Source organism: Lepidothrix coronata, unplaced genomic scaffold (genome assembly GCF_001604755.1).
Source record: "Lepidothrix coronata isolate B3197 unplaced genomic scaffold, Lepidothrix_coronata-1.0 Scaffold85, whole genome shotgun sequence".
NCBI classification, from domain to species: Eukaryota; Metazoa; Chordata; class Aves; order Passeriformes; family Pipridae; genus Lepidothrix; species Lepidothrix coronata.
In genome coordinates, this window is record NW_016690265.1 from 3,506,059 (window position 1) to 3,522,317 (window position 16,259).

Below are 16,259 nucleotides of genomic sequence, written 5' to 3' on the forward strand. Positions count from 1 at the left end.
ACTTTGTGGACACGGTATTATTCCATATAGAATATAGGGTTTTTTTCAACAGCAATAGTCCAAAGTCTGTAAGCATGAAAAAATGTGAGATGGATTTGAGCAAAAGCAAAGATTAATGTTAAACTGGTGGTGATTTCTCAAGTGTCTGGTTGGGTATTGAAAGTTGATCTACTGCTTCTGTCTGCTAACAAAAGGATTTTATTTACAAATAAATTGCATTTATGAATACAGAAACAAAAATATTACGGTATAAGATGACATTTAGAGTGTTCTCAGATTTTGTATTTTATAAACAGTCTGTGAAATACATAATAGTAATTTAAACTGTAATAATTTTTTATTGGGACGTTTTTTGAGTACATATTTTAGTGGTATAAATATTTTTATTTCAGAACATATAGAGGTTACAATATGATGCCAAGTCCAACAGATGTCACTATGGAAAACAACCTTTCAAGGGTTATTGCAGCCATTTCACATGCATTGACAATATCCACTACAAGAGCTCTTACAGTGAGTTTTCTTATGTGTGAGTTTTCCTATAGATAAGTTCCTTTGAGTTTACTTGCTATGGCACCTGACTGTTTCTTTTCTGTTTTGCATGCTTGTTTTAATTTTTATTATTTTTTGGCTATATTTGTATCTACAGCTTTTGTACTGTGATAATGGCAATAGTAATAGATTTAATTCTCACTTTTTAAATACCCTGTTTCTAACTCTTCCAGTGGTGAAACTAACTCAGTTCTTGGTGTTAACTTTTCAGTTTGGCTGCTGTGAAGCTTTGTGTCTTCTCTCCACAACATTTCCAGTCTGCACCTGGAGTGTGGGATGGCACTGTGGGTATGTTCCCTCATTTGTTAATCAAGCTTCTGAAAGTCATGTTTGCAAAAGGGAAGTATACTTATTTAGGCACTGGAAGTCCTGGTTTAGGTATATGCTATTAGGCTTACCTTAGCAGTTATTTAAGAACTTTATACAGAATACAGAAGATTATAACCTCAGGTTGTCAAGATATTAAGTGTCAGCACTTTGTCATCCCTGGAACCACGGTGTTTGTCACAGGGATTGGCTGCAACTTCTGAAATAGAAAGATACCTATGATCAGCACCTATCAAAGTAAGTAATAGGAGAAAATTTTCCATGCTTTTGAAAGCATATTTATCTTTGGGATACTGTGTCTTGTGATATCTCTTTAAAATCAGAACATTATCATTTTCATCTTGATTTCATGTTGAAAACTGGTGGGTCAAGGAAGCTGGTTCATCATTGCTTCTGTAATAGTGTCAGATGCATTTAAATTGTTCTCATGTGGCACACTGGATGGGAACATCAAATCAGATGTCTATAATACTTCAGTGTTATATGTAGGTAGTATATTATAGCCCCAAAGTGCTTACATTCTGAAGAGTTTCTTCAGATTGTAACTGTACAGGTGTCAGCCTAAAGCTTTGATTTTGCCTCTGATTATTAGTGTGCTGTGCCACATGAGCTGTAAAAGCACCTACTGGAGATGTGCACATGTGGAGCTGTTTGGTTTTAAATAGATTTAACGTAATTTGTGTTTATTGTCTTCATTGCTGTCGTTGAGTCTCTACTCTTATTCTACTCGATTGCAGAATTTTGTCTTATTTGAAAAATGAAATAAAACCCCAAAACAAAAAACCAACCCTTCCTCAGCTGATTTTCTTGCCAGCAGGCCCTTGCTTCCCTTGCTGGCCATAAGTGAGGTGTGCTCTCTTTATGCAGTGTAAAAGATGTCTTGAGCTATAGGGCCAGTTTTAACAAATGAAGTAATTCAGGATGTGAGCAGTACTTGGCTGGAATATAAAATCAATGTACAATTTGCAGCAATATGTCTTCTACTCAGCTTAAAAATGCTATTTTTAAGATGAACCTAATGCATCTAATATTCATCAGATCAGCATTTACCCTTTCTCCTTGTTCCTTCTTTACAAATTTTTGGCCCATGTTCCTGCTAATTTGGATTGTAATTTTATTTTTGTGAAATGATACAGACATTTATCATTCTGGATAATAAGAATACAATAGCATGGATAGTAACATGAGAATTTTGCCAAAATTCCTTTCTGTCTTAAGTATTGTTGTTCTTTTGATTAAGAAGCTATTGGAACTGCTGCATTCCAACTCTGTACAGCTCAACGTGGATTAAGTCATGGGTTTCTAACTGTATGTAAGGCAAACAACAGCTGCCTAGGAAAATATTTAAAAAAAAAAGAAAAGGAAGGCACTGTAATTACCTCTGTAGCTTTGTCAAAACAATAGCTATACTTAGTGTAAATTTTATTTTCTCAAATAGCTGTAGTTGTATTAGACCAGAGTGACTACCTTAGAAGATTTTTTTTTTTAATTAAAGAATACCCTGAAAGATTCCTTATGTATGTTATTCACATAGTATTCTGCCAAACATCTTTTGGTGATCTCAGCCTGCTCTTTTTGAAACTTGAGTTCTGTGGGAAAATCTGATTTTATAGTTATTGTCCAGGAAAATACAGAATGCAGCAAATTACAATCCCAGGTAGAGTCCACTCATAAATCTAAAGGATTTGATGGATTACAACTGTTTAATTAAATTCTTGTCACTTTAAAGCACTATCTTGTCACATTGCAGTAGTATAGCTAATGTCTTCTAACATCCCTACCTTGCATGTGTGTAAGACTTAATTGGAGATGCTTCAGGACTGTAGTGGTTAGCAAATAAACACAGAGTTCTTCAGTTTATCAGTAGATGTCACTAGTAGATTTGATGTTTGCTATTAAAAAAAAGACTATTCAAAAAAACGGAGTATTGTCAGATCTCTGCTGCAAATTGGTGTTAAAAGTCGTGCTTGAGTGTTGAATGTGTATATCTGTAGTACTGATTTCATTTCTTTAGATTAGCCATCTTCTTGACTGTTAGTTTTTAAGACTTTAAATTTACTAAAAGAGGGAGAAAAAGTTATGACATTCCAAAATTAAACTTCCAGTGTTTCCCAGCCAAGTTCTTCAGATGAAGCTCAGAAGGGCTGCACCATTGGTATGGCTGGCTTGGTCCTGTCTCTCCTTTCATCAGCGTGGTTCCCACTGGACCTCTCAGCACATCAGGATGCTTTGATTTTGACTGGAAACTTACTTGCAGGTAAGGCAGGACAGGAAGAGTAGGATTGTCCTAATATTTTTACCATTAATATTAGAAGGCCCATATCTCACTCTATTCTGATTGTATGCAATGAAATACTTGCAAGATTAAGCAGAAGAAATAAAGAAAGAACTTGTACCCAGGAGGTTTGAAAAGGTGCTGCCTCTTTGTTGCAGATTTCCTCTCCTTGCCAAAGGCCATGTGCTTGGTATGCCTGGTACAGGCTGGGTACGAAGAACCAGCATTTTGTTGCTGTTTAGAACTATGCAGCAACTCCTGGGCTTGAATTTCTGTCTTGCAGGGGTGATAATCATATATGCCTTTAAAATTTTCTGATGCTTACTTCCAAGTTTTATCTTCTGTTTCTTCAAATAATATAATTCTAATTACAGCAAGTGCTCCCAAGTGCTTGAAGAATCCCTGGAGTGCTGAAGAAGATTCAAACCAAGGTGCTGCAAAGCAGGAGGAACCCTGGCCGGCTCTGGCAGATCGAACTCTTGTCACTTTAGTAGAACAGCTCTTTTCTCATCTGCTGAAGGTCATTAATATTTGTGCACATGTAATGGATGATGTTGCTCCTGGCCCAGCAGTTAAGGTATATATTAAAAATAAATAAGTACAACTGTGTGACTTAAATACTGTTGTGCTATAGACCTCTTCACATTTTAGTCTTGATACAGGAAACTATCTAATTCCTTGGTAATATGACTCCACTAGGGGTAGTAAAGCAAGTAAGATGAAAAAAACATGCATATCATTCTTCCACAGAGCAGGTTCTTCTTTAGTTCTGCAGTGTTTATAATAGGAACTTAATTTTTGAACCTTTTATTCCTGGTGACTTCACGTGAAACATTAGTTCAATTAGGAGTATATGTAGTAGGTGGAGTATTGGATTCCATGCTCTGGGAAACATGGTGACTTTTGGGTTGGCTGGATGGTTGTAATGCACTGAGCTCCTTTTGGGGCTAAAAATAACTCTTCTGAAGATCCTGTAAAATATTTTGGTTCCTGAAACAGCTCATATGAGGTACTTCCATTTTTAGGGTTTTGTTTTAGGGTTTTTTGAGGCATATACATGTGAAGACTGATTTAAAGACTGTAAGACAGTATTATTGAGATTAGTAATTTCTTCATATTTTAAATGTATGAATATTGTTTTGACACTCCTTTGTCTGGAATCAAAAGAAACTTTAGTCATTGAGCTCCAGTTCCATCTCATTCGCTTATACTGAAGTTGAGGAGTAAAATAGGAAACATATGAAACTACTTCCTTTTCACACAGGAAATTCGTGTCCTGAATCTGAGAGTTGAGACATTTTAATTTAACAGACAGTCAAATAAAGGGGAGTTTAAACAAAAGATAAATATGCTTATGTTTGTGTAGAAGAAGAAAGGCTACTTGTGCTTACAAAACTAATAAAGTTTTTTTTAATTCTAGGCAGCATTACCTTCTCTTACAAACCCACCTTCTCTTAGTCCAATTCGGAGAAAGGGGAAAGAGAGGGAGTCTGTGGAACAGGCATCTGTGCCAATGAGCCCTAAAAAGGGTGGTGAAGCCAGTCCAGGTAGGCACATTCAATCCTGTGAGCCTGACCATCTATCAGCCCCACCCAAGTGTGGTCAAAGCTTAGAGAGAAGAAATAAACCTGAGTAACTCATTTTCTGCCTAAAGGATGGCAGACCTGCTGTTAGAAGTCCTTTTCAGTAATGCATTGGTAGAAAGGCAGCTGTGGGTGGGGGCTTCTTCGCTGTTTTGAGTTTTTTGAAAATTACCTGCACTTTTCAGAAGCAAAGTACTGCTGAATCCTTTTCCTCACTTTTTCTGGATGTACTCAACTATTGACTAAAACGAGTCATTTTTGCGCATATGTTACTTAGAAGAAATTTGAAAGTTGCTTTGCAGCTTTTGGCAGGAGTGGCTCACATTGCTTTTGGAAACAAGATTTTGAATCTTGAAAACTTTTCTTAGTAATGAATGAAGGAAACACGTGTTAGTTCTATTTTGTAAATTGTACGTGCACTTCAGTAATAAGCCCTCTGGGTTGATTTCTCTCACCTCAATGGGCTGGTTTGTTGGAATGCTGGTTCATTTTCTAGTTGTATGTTTTTGCAGTTTGGAATATGCATGCAGATTGAAAAATTCTTGCTGTCTAATAATGCAGATGTGGTTAATTACGTTGAGTGTATGTGTCATGAGCAACCTGGAAAAGGTATAGTGTGCTAATCTATTATATACTTCCAAGCTCCTAGGCAAACTGATACTACTGGGCCTGTTCCAACAAGTAAATCATCTTCAGTAGGAAGCTTTTATCATCTTCCATCTTACCTGAAGTTATACGATGTCTTGAAAGCAACCCATGCTAATTATAAGGTACTGCATGATATGGATTGGTTGAATTGTAATGCTGGGTAATCACTTTGTTTCTTTTAAACATGTCTCTGCTTCTGTCAACTCACTTGTTTGCCTGTGTGAACAATTTCTACACACACAAAAGAATTTAAAGAAAGATCACAAATACCACCAATAAAACCAAAAACTGATGAAGCAAAAACCTGTTACAGGCATTGTCACTCTACTGCTTGTTTCTCTGCTGTCACTAATGCTGGTACCAAATGATTTACTGGCTTGGCAGTGCCAAATGGATCTCCATGTCTATTCTCCCCTCAGTTTATTCCAGTATTGAATAAACTTTTCCTCATTAGTTCAGGCAGTAGAAGATGCATTCCCTAGAGACTTGGTAATCTGATGTGTACACTTCAAGGATTCTGTTCTTATTGCACCTACTGTGTTTTCGAGAAATGCATTATGACCCTGAGATGAGCTCAGCTGGTTAGAGCCTGGTGCTCATAACACCAGGGTTGTGGGTTCAATCCCTGTATGGGCCATTCATTTAAGAGTTGGACTCGATGATCCCTGTGGGTCCCTTCCAACTCAATATTCTGTGATCCCTTCTCTGTTGCTTGTCAACATCCTAGGCCTTCCCAGATGATCTAACTGCCTCAAGATGGAAGATCCCTTTCTTTTTCTTAGTCAAAATGGAGTCCTGCCCTTCCGGCAATTCATAAGGCAGTCTAAGCTGTCAGTGGTGTTGGTTGAACTACACTGAAATTCTAGGCAAAAGATCATTTTGTGTCAATACCCACTTCTTCCTGTGATTTGTATCTCCTTGTCAAGTAATTGTTAAGAAAAAGTGTGGTTTTACTTTCTGGGAACAGGTTACATTGGATCTCCAGAACAGTAATGAGAAGTTTGGATGTTTCTTACGGTCTGCCTTAGATGTTCTATCTCAAATCTTGGAACTTGCTACCCTTCAAGACATTGGAAAGGTATAACATTTATTTGTTTTTCTTTTGTAGTTAACTTGTCCTGTATCTGTGGTCCTTACTGTGAGAAAGTAGATGTCACTGACTTCAAAATTGGTACTCTTGAAAAAGACAGTAGTCCTAGAAGTGTTGTGCTGCTACAATGTTGGGTAAAGTGCTGCAGCATATTTTCCAGGTTAAATTGCTGTTGAAAACCAGAGTAATTTTTTTAGTGTCTAAATTTCAAGGGGGGGGTTTTCTTTCCAGCAAAAATGGTTTGCCTTCAGTCATTTTTACTATATTTATATGTTTAAATATACAAAATGTCAGAAGGCATACTGTCCTCTATCGTCTTGTATGTCTTGATATTTTTTTCTCCTTAACTGTGGTGTTAGGCATTGTGGTATTTTAAAATTAGGAGACAAATATTGCATTTTTATTTCTTTACATAATTCCATGATTTCCCTTCAAATCAGTGTAGTTTTACTAAGTACAAAAACCTGATCTGTGGCCCAGTTTTCATTGTAATGCTTTATATAATGAAGAAAAATGCAATTAGGTGCATTTGTTTTTCTGATTTTTTTTAGTGTGTAGAAGAAATTTTGGGATATCTAAAATCATGTTTCAACAGAGAACCAACAATGGCAACAGTTTGTGTACAGCAGGTAAGGAGGTAATTTTTGTGTTTCTTGAAGATTACTCCTGATGTCCTGTGGTTGTCAGTTGGATAGTAAGACTGGCCATTCTTTTAAGGGAAGTGGTGTGAGGAAACCTTGGCCCAGGTGGAGCAAACAGAGCATGTTTTCTTTCATTTTCATTACTTGTTGTGTAACTTGATACCATCTGAATAATATAGTTTCTTCTTGAACTGCTTCCAATTCAAAGAATTATTTTAGCTAATAATCAGAAAACAGGCTTGTTTCCTATCTTACAGAAAGTGTTCTTCAGCCAGTTACATGAATCAAAAAAACCTGGAAGGCAAAGAACTGCTTTACTGATGGCTTTCTTGCAGGCTTCAGTTAAACATTTAGGTTCAAGTCATCAAAGCTTAATTTTGGTTGGGGCAATCTTCAGTAGACTATTTTGAGTTGCCACATGGGAATAGCTTCAGTTGCAAAACTAATAATATCTTTTTTGGTGAGGTATGGATTGTTTCTTTTTATTAGCTTTTTTCTGTCTTCATGTATTTTGACTACATGATCCACAGGTTGCATTTTGACCTTTCCTCTAAAGTCCTTTGAGAGGATGAGGAGTCAAGGGGCTTTTTTTCTTGAAATGTTAACTTTTCTTTTTTTCCTTCCAATTTTCTTCTCCAGTTATTGAAAACATTGTTTGGGACAAATCTGGCTTCTCAGTACGATGGCTTGTCTTCAAACCCCAACAAAGCTCAAGGCAAAGCTCAACGCTTAGGTTCTTCCAATTTGAGACCTGGTCTCTATCATTATTGCTTCATGGCACCATACACACATTTTACACAGGCCCTTGCTGATGCTAGTCTAAGGAACATGGTTCAGGCTGAGCAGGAGCACGATGCTTCAGGGTAACTTCCTTCCCTTATGATATAATGTTAACTTGAACTAGAGGCTCTTGTTAGTGTTTTTCATAAATTTGAGTATCTCAGGGGTGCTATGTAACTTGAAATTACAGACTTAAGGAGAGGTCTTGGTTGGGACATCCTGAATCCAGTTATTGTTAACATGTTTTCCAAAGCAAAGCTAAATTGTTAAAATGAGTATCACTGAAGTTTTTTAAAAGCATAATGGTTTTAAATGCTTGTATTTGAAAGTATTTAATTAATTTGCTAATTACAGCAAATAGTCAATAGCCTAAAGGAAAGGCAGAAGGATGACTGAGCAAAGACCAGAAATTCTTTCTCTAGTGTGTATTTGTTGTCCTCAAATATGTGTGATCTGATCAAAGTGTACTGTAGGTTGTCCCTAAAGTTCTTGGAGCAGTTAAGTAGATTAAGAAAAGTTGGCATTGGCTAAACAATGTGCAGTTAAGAACAGCATGTTTTGTTTCGGTTTTTTAAATGTGTTGTGTGGGGTTTGTTTTTTCTTTTTTTTGTAACAGATGGTTTGATGTGCTGCAGAAAGTTTCTACACAGCTGAAAACTAGCATTTCCAGTGCAGCAAAACATCGTGCTGATAAGGTACTTGTATCTGTGTCCTCCTGAAAGAGCTGTACCTTAGATTTAAAACATTTTTCCTCCTTTTAAAACTAATTTGGTTTTGAATCAAAGACCTGTTCAGATGTTAGATTACTTTAAAATCTCTCTATTACAGAATGCTATTCACAATCACATTCGTTTATTTGAACCCCTTGTCATAAAAGCATTGAAACAATACACAACAACAACGTCGGTACAGCTGCAGAGACAAGTTCTAGACTTGCTTGCTCAACTGGTTCAGCTGCGGGTTAACTACTGTCTGCTGGATTCAGATCAGGTTGGTACCTCACCACATTTGCACATTTGTCATACAGGGATCTCACCAGCAGGCTTAGGTAACATTTGCAGCAAAAGTACTTCCAATAATCCATCTATTGCACTGTAGGTAAAAGCAAAGACTTAAAGGAGGGAGAGACTCAATTTCACCTCAAACCACGAAGAGCTTCAGATTTCTGGGGTTTATAATTTAATTTCTGAGTTCTGCAACAACTATTTAAGAACTGTTCATCAGACTGACTTTAGGAATAAAATGATATGGGCAATACTGTCAATGTTGTTTAAATAAAACTTCATTTACATATGGAAATATCTTCTTTCCATACTGAGAATATGGACTTCCTTATGACAGATAAGGAGCATCATGGTTGACAACTATTGCTTGATGTTAATGGCAGTAGAGGGGAGCTAGTGGCAAATACAGTAGTCTGTATAGTTGCCCATGTAAGCAGTAAATTTGTAACATAAAATTAAAATGGATTATTTACAAATGTTTTATTTATTACAGTACTTTTGGGTTTTTAAACTAGTGTGACTTTCAATAGCTAACTTTTCTGTAAGTTCATGCAAGATAATTCTTTTTAATTCATATATACTTTGGATTTTATCTTGGTTTAGAGCTAGATTTTTGGCTGATTCTTAACTTCTTGACTGTAATGCCTCAAATATTGTGTTACATGAGTGAAAGAGAAATATACAGACTGTGGGTAAAACATGGTCTAAGTTCATGCAAACTGTAATAAGCTGTAACATCAACAGGATCGTAGAGGGAACATTTCATAACATTTTAGAATGAACTATAAATGTAAATGATTTTCAGTGCCCATCTGTAACTGTCAAAATGGTGTCAAATGGGAATTAATGTGTCTGTTCTGATGCACGGTTTATTCTTTCTTTAGGTGTTTATTGGATTTGTGCTAAAGCAGTTTGAATACATCGAAGTAGGACAGTTCAGGTACGACATTAGCAATGATCCTTTGAACAGTGTGGGTTTACAGCTGTCTCATTCTGAAGCAAGTAGTGATAGTATTGCTGGTTATGTCTGCCTTATGAAAAAGGGAGAGTTCCCTTCTGAGTAATGTGCTTGTTTTTTCTCTGGCTTCAGTGGTAACCCTTTCAGATGTTTTAGGTTCCGTGTGATTGAACGAGTCAGGAAGTAACACGTTGGAATACAATGTGAAACTGTGCTGTTCTGTTTCTCCATTTTGGAATTGTAAAGCCATTCTTTGGGACCCCCCACCAGAGCTATACTTTCAGGAATCGGCATTTCTTTGCTAGATTCAATTGCTTAAGAGAGAGCTACTTCTTACTACTGTGGATTCAGAGTGAATCCCTGTGTATTCTGATCACCTGGTACACTTTGTATAGGACCTAATTGATCATAAGCAAGGCAGTGAAATTTTTATTGTCAGTTATTTCTGTTTTTTTCTCACACTTGAGTTTGTATGAAGAGATAAGTTGGCTTCCTGCTCTGTGGATCTCCTACAGAAATACACTAATGTCTCATGTGCATTAGATAGTATGTTATAATATTAGTAACTGTAATGGTCAAAACTTGAAAGAAATCCCTTGGGAAAAAATCCATCGTACAGAACAGGGCACAGAAAATATAGAAATACTATATGAAAGCAGAACAATACATTGTTTAAAAAAACCTGACTGTAGATAGATTGAGTTTTACTGAAGAAAGGTGTGCAATTCAAACTTGACACTTTAAATTTTTGTTTCGTTTTCAGGGAGTCTGAAGCAATTATTCCTAATATCTTCTTTTTCCTGGTGTTGCTGTCTTATGAGCGGTATCATTCCAAACAGATAATTGGAATTCCCAAGATCATTCAGCTGTGTGATGGTATCATGGCCAGTGGAAGGAAAGCTGTTACACATGGTAATTCTAAAAAAAAATTTTAGTAAATAAAAAAAAAAGAAAAAAAGGCACCAACACTAGTAATAGCAAAAATTCAGCAATAAAACCAATGTTGACTACTAAGCTATAGAAAACTATAATCATACTGACTGTTCCAGAAGACATTAGCTTTTAAAATTAAGACATCAAATAATCTCACTTAATTCCTTCAGGAAGTTTATTAAACCATGCTAACACTGCTGCCCCACATTTTGCATCGTACATAATTGCAACGAAGCTTTTATTTGAAACTTTATTAGGTAATGAGCTGACGACATAGCAGTACGTTCAAGGCTTTGATTTAATTTTTAGTCCACTTCCCTTTTTCTTTCAGCCTGTAAATAAACATCTCTTTCATACTTTCCAGTGATTCTGCTGAGAAATACTTTATAAAAATATCTTTTTTTAGCCCTATGAGAATGGGCAAATGTGTCCAAAATGTAAATTTTCCACTAGAAGTGAAAAGATAACCATCATTATGCATGACAAATTTGGGGTTTGTGGAGTTTTTTTGGGTATGGGTAGAACCTTTAATAAACTAAAGCCCAGCTTACTTTTAGTAACTGAACTATTAGATCAAGAAATCGCTGTTTAAGAGTGACTTTTCTCACACTAAAACAAAAACATCTCGTTTCAGCAATACCAGCTCTGCAACCCATTGTTCATGATCTCTTTGTGTTAAGAGGAACAAATAAAGCTGATGCTGGGAAAGAGTTGGAGACGCAGAAGGAGGTGGTGGTATCAATGCTGCTGAGACTTATCCAGTACCATCAGGTAAGAGAGGAGGACAAAGCATCCCTGTTTATGGTCTATAAAAGGGTAGCATTGCTGTGACTGCTAAAAATGCTTCAGGCAATATCAACAATTTTCTATATAAAAGTTGAGTAGCTGGACTCTGTGTGATAGCTTTCCCTGTAGAGTGAGCATGCAAAGATCTTTGAGGGTAGGGGAAGGGTTCTGCATTACAAATCAGTATTTCAAGTAAAATAACGTCTGTAGAATTTTGTAGTCAAGTCTAGATAACTAAGCACTGAAATGCTCCAGTTAGGATCATGATCTTGGTTGTGTTGCTGACAGATTACATAGAAGGTTAGTGGAAGAGAAGAAACTTAAAAGAATGGGGGTAAAATGGAAGAGAAGACAAGTTTAAAATTAGGAAAGATGCTGCATAAGGATGATTTTGCTGTACAATAGCACTATCTTGAATAAGACTTATTTGAACAAGGTAATGAAACTGGTAGTTAGGTATTTGTTATCACTTGCTACTTTGACCCAGACCTCCTGGGTTTGGAAAACATGTTTCTGCTTTGTAGGAGTATAACAATGACTTTCTTCAATACACTTAGTTTAAAAGAAAAACATAAAAGTAATTTTAAGAGAAGTGACACGATCAACATGGGATCTTATTGCTTATTCAGGTGCTTAACAAACTTAATGTTCCTTTCATCCTTTCAAAATGCAGTTCTAGTGTATGCTAATCTAAGCACTGTATTTTCTGAGAATAGTTGGAAAAAAGTCAGTACATCTTGTCAAAATAATTTGTTAGAACTGCGTGTTCAGATTGGGGTAATTTTGTGTATCCACATTTTCTTTTGAATTTGTAGTTTTATAATCATAAAATGACTAATATAACTATATGAAATGACACTCTGTAGACACATGATGTGAAATAGTGAATAATTTTGCGTTACATAAGGTACTGCAATTGCTGGCAGATCTCCTTCTGACACACTTAACCTATTAAAGACCACCCCTGCACTGCTCTTCCCACACCATCCCATTTGTAGCTCTTATTCTGCCCTGTTCTGCTGGTGCAATATGTATAAACTAACCCTGGGCTATTCTTTTGTTCCCTGGCTGTGGCTGGGATGCTCTGCAGTGGTGTCTCTGTAAATTTGGGAGGTTCCAAAAGCTGCAGCCTTTAACTCCACCCATGGAGCTTCAGAGTTCAAGTCATTCGGGCCAGAATCACTTCTGTCTGCTCTCTCACGTGAAAGTTTTTTGGGAAGAAAGTCACCTGGGAATCTCTCTCTGCCTAATCTGAATTACCTGACTTCTTTGACAAGTGTTCTAACTTGTTTTCTGAACCAGGTTTTTCTGTCCCACTTCCCACTCAATATATTAACACTGTTGCTTGCTGTGTCTTTGGCCTGTCTGTCTTTCAAAGCATAGTCTCTATAACCTTCAAACCCGTAACTCATTCAGCTACTAGAAGTGATCCTTGCTTGGTGTGCCCCATTATGTACTCTCTTGTAAACTTTTATATGGAAGTGACAAATCTCAGGTGAACAAGCTCCATGAAAGTGTTTGTTCTGTTTCCTTGACCAAATGTAAACTTTTTTGCAGCTAAAGGCAGAGTATACATTTGGAAAATTGCTCTCTTCCTTTCTTCCCTGTCTGTTGAATTAGTGGTGCAACATTTAGATTTCTGATCCTTTTCTTAGTTGTTTGTGTATTCTTTTGCCAAATACCATTTAGAAAGGATAAAGAAAGCAATTTTTTTGTAGTTTATAAAAGTAACTGGAAAATTCTTTAAAAATCACCGTTAATGGCAAAAAAATTGTAACTAAGAATAGGCTTTTATCCTGAAAATGGGCTTTTATAAATGTTGTGTGATTTCTCATGTGGGATTTTTTTCCCACTTTTTGGCAGATCGTTGAAACAATGAATATTTTTCCCACTGTAGTATTACTTGAATGTTGCTTGTTAGTATTGGTGTTTACTTACATTCTTTTGGTCTTTTCCTCAGGTACTAGAAATGTTCATCTTAGTATTGCAACAGTGTCATAAAGAAAATGAAGACAAGTGGAAGAGATTGTCCCGGCAAATAGCTGACATTATTCTCCCAATGCTTGCAAAGCAACAGGTGGTTATATGATTATTTTAAATCTATAAACATTTAAAATAACTGCTGTAATATATGTATCAATAATGGCTTTGGGTATTTGAATTCATTTTTTTTTAATATGAAGACAAATTTTCTTGAAACTGTGGTTGCCATATCTGGAAAAAACAATTACTGCAAGGTAAACTAAGTTTCTGAAGTGATGAAGTTCATATTTAAGTGCATGAAGTATGTGCACTATGATTGAGACTGTCTCCAGAGGAGGCTCATTCTATTTCTCTTAGATACATGGTTATATCAGAACACCTATTAAATGGCCTGGAGATTGTCCGAATGTCAAAATTACTTTTTTTCATAGCTACAGTGGGTCTAATTGCAGACCAGAATACTCAAAGCCCTGTCCAACCTGTCCTTGAACACTTCAAGGGATGGGGCAGCCACAGCTTCTCTGAGCAGCCTGTTCCAGTGCCTCACCACCCTCCCAGTGAAGAATCTCTTCCCAATATCTGATGTAAATCCACCCTCTTTCAGTGTAAAACCATTTCCTCTTTTTGTATCACTACCTGCTCTTGTAAAAAGTCCCTCTCCAGCTCCCTTGCAGGCCCCCTTCAGGTACTGGAAGGTGCTCTAAGGTTTCCCCAGAGCCTTCTCTCCAGGCTGAACAACCCCATCTCTCAGCCTGTCTCTGTAGTAGAGGTGCTCAGCCCTCTGAGCATCTTCATGGTCCTCCTCTAGGCTTGCACCAGCAGGTCAATGTCCTTCTGCTGAAGCCCCTGGAGCTGGATGCAGCACCAGAGCAGAGTAGAGGGACAGAATCACTTCCCTCAACCTGCTGCCCATGCTGCTTTGGATGCAGCCCAGGACACGATTGGCTTTTTGGGCGTTTTTTTTCTTTTGCCTAACTTCCTCTTTATAAATAAAAGTGTCTTTAGATGGAATTTCCTATATTTCAACTTGTACTTATTGCCTTTCATCCTGGTACTGGATACCATTGAAAAGATTCTGGCTCTTGCTTCCGTGCTTGTCGTCTCCTACTTCTGCTTCCCCTGGTCAGATACTTGTGCATGTTGATGAAGATCACCCTAAGCCTCCTCTAGAGTGAACAATCTCAGCTACCACTTGTGTGACGGGTGCTCCAAGCCAGTAACCATCCTGTAGCTCTCTGTTGGACTTCCTCCAGTGTGCATGTTTCTCTTACTGGACTGCACACAGGGGCAGGAGAGTGGGTGCTTCATATCTGAGAAGTAAAGAAGACTCCTTTTAGAAAAAAAAAATTCTAAGCAATAGAGGACTTTCTAAGCAATAGAGGACTGCTCCCTAAGCAATAGAGGACTTGTCTTTGATACAGCTTTTCTGGAATTAGAAACATTTACTTCAAGGATAAAAAGCAGAACTAGTGAATTGTGCCCTAAATGTTCTTTGCTCCATGATGGCAGTTCCTCAGTCCGAGGAGGAGATCTCGTGGCTGGGGAGAGTGGGCAGGATCAGAGAGCAGGTTTTGAGCAAGGCTAAAATGTTGGCAAATTGAAATTTATGTTGTTTTGTATGACTGTGCATGTGATCAACTGTCAAATTATTTAAGCAGGTTAGGGGCATCTAGATTTATAGTTCAGTCCTTTGCTTTTTGTAGTTGATTGTTTTAGAATTTATCTAAAAAACTGCTCAAGTAAGCTGTCCTGCCTCTATTGCTTTAATACCGCTGGAGCTGTGCACTTTTCTGATGACTAGGAGGTTTTTTCCTCGTAGTTACCTGCTTAAGTTTATTCATGGTCAGCATTGCTCTCTATAAAAAAATCTTGGTAGGATGTGCAAGGAGGAGAAAAATTTTAAATTTTGTAACAACTCAGTCTTCTGGTCTCATTCTCTGAATAAGGCCTATTTCTCCTGAAAAAATATATGTGGTATGTATATTGGATTTCGTATAATGGGTTTTTGTCCATGTTATCAAAATTCAGGTGTAGAAAGGCCTGCAGTGAAACTTTAATTTACCTTTATGGCTTTTGGTTGCTCTGAATTTTGTACTGTAAAGCACACAGGTTGTCATAGAAATGTTTAAAACATGAAATGGTAATTTTATGTCGGAGTTACCATTAGTGGATAGTTAGAAATTAGTTTTGTGGTTTTCTTTTACAGATGCATATAGACTCTCATGATGCTCTGGGAGTATTGAACACTCTGTTTGAAATTTTGGCTCCTTCATCCCTTCGCCCTGTGGACATGCTTTTAAGGAGTATGTTTGTTACTCCTAAAACAATGGTAAGCAATTGTTTCCAGAGAAGAAAGAATCTGGTGGCTTTCATGCAAAACAAAAGAACATGTGTTTCTCTTTAATAATTTGCTATGTAGTGTTAAAGTACCTGCAGCAGATTTTGGGAATGAATTAGTTAGAACTAATATGATTTACCAAGTGCTTTATACAGGAATGTTCTGCTTATGGATTACTTGCCTTCATATTGTATTTTGAGGATAAGGAATAGAGAAAAAGGTACTGTTACAATAGTGTAGAATTCAATTTGATAGATAAATTACATTTTTCTTGTGCAAATATTAGTACCGTTTTTATAGTTGAGAGATTTTTTAACAGAGTGAATATAAGCTTGACAGTTACCACAAGAATAGCATTTTG

General features: G+C 36.9%; 1 protein-coding gene across 5 annotated transcripts in view; it reads left to right on the plus strand.

Annotated features, from left to right (window-relative positions):
- Positions 1 to 16,259, plus strand: part of HTT (huntingtin) — an 80,341-nt gene that overhangs the window by 30,516 nt on the left and 33,566 nt on the right. For all 5 annotated transcript variants that reach the window (XM_017820721.1, XM_017820722.1, XM_017820724.1 and 2 more), the window contains 16 exons: positions 393 to 513; positions 764 to 840; positions 2,985 to 3,136; positions 3,529 to 3,731; positions 4,575 to 4,701; positions 5,380 to 5,507; positions 6,353 to 6,463; positions 7,027 to 7,104; positions 7,756 to 7,979; positions 8,513 to 8,591; positions 8,725 to 8,886; positions 9,785 to 9,840; positions 10,622 to 10,770; positions 11,426 to 11,562; positions 13,538 to 13,654; positions 15,767 to 15,889. In XM_017820721.1, coding sequence (XP_017676210.1) covers positions 393 to 513; positions 764 to 840; positions 2,985 to 3,136; positions 3,529 to 3,731; positions 4,575 to 4,701; positions 5,380 to 5,507; positions 6,353 to 6,463; positions 7,027 to 7,104; positions 7,756 to 7,979; positions 8,513 to 8,591; positions 8,725 to 8,886; positions 9,785 to 9,840; positions 10,622 to 10,770; positions 11,426 to 11,562; positions 13,538 to 13,654; positions 15,767 to 15,889 — 2,044 coding nt within the window. The remainder of the gene's footprint in view (positions 1 to 392; positions 514 to 763; positions 841 to 2,984; positions 3,137 to 3,528; positions 3,732 to 4,574; positions 4,702 to 5,379; positions 5,508 to 6,352; positions 6,464 to 7,026; positions 7,105 to 7,755; positions 7,980 to 8,512; positions 8,592 to 8,724; positions 8,887 to 9,784; positions 9,841 to 10,621; positions 10,771 to 11,425; positions 11,563 to 13,537; positions 13,655 to 15,766; positions 15,890 to 16,259) is intronic.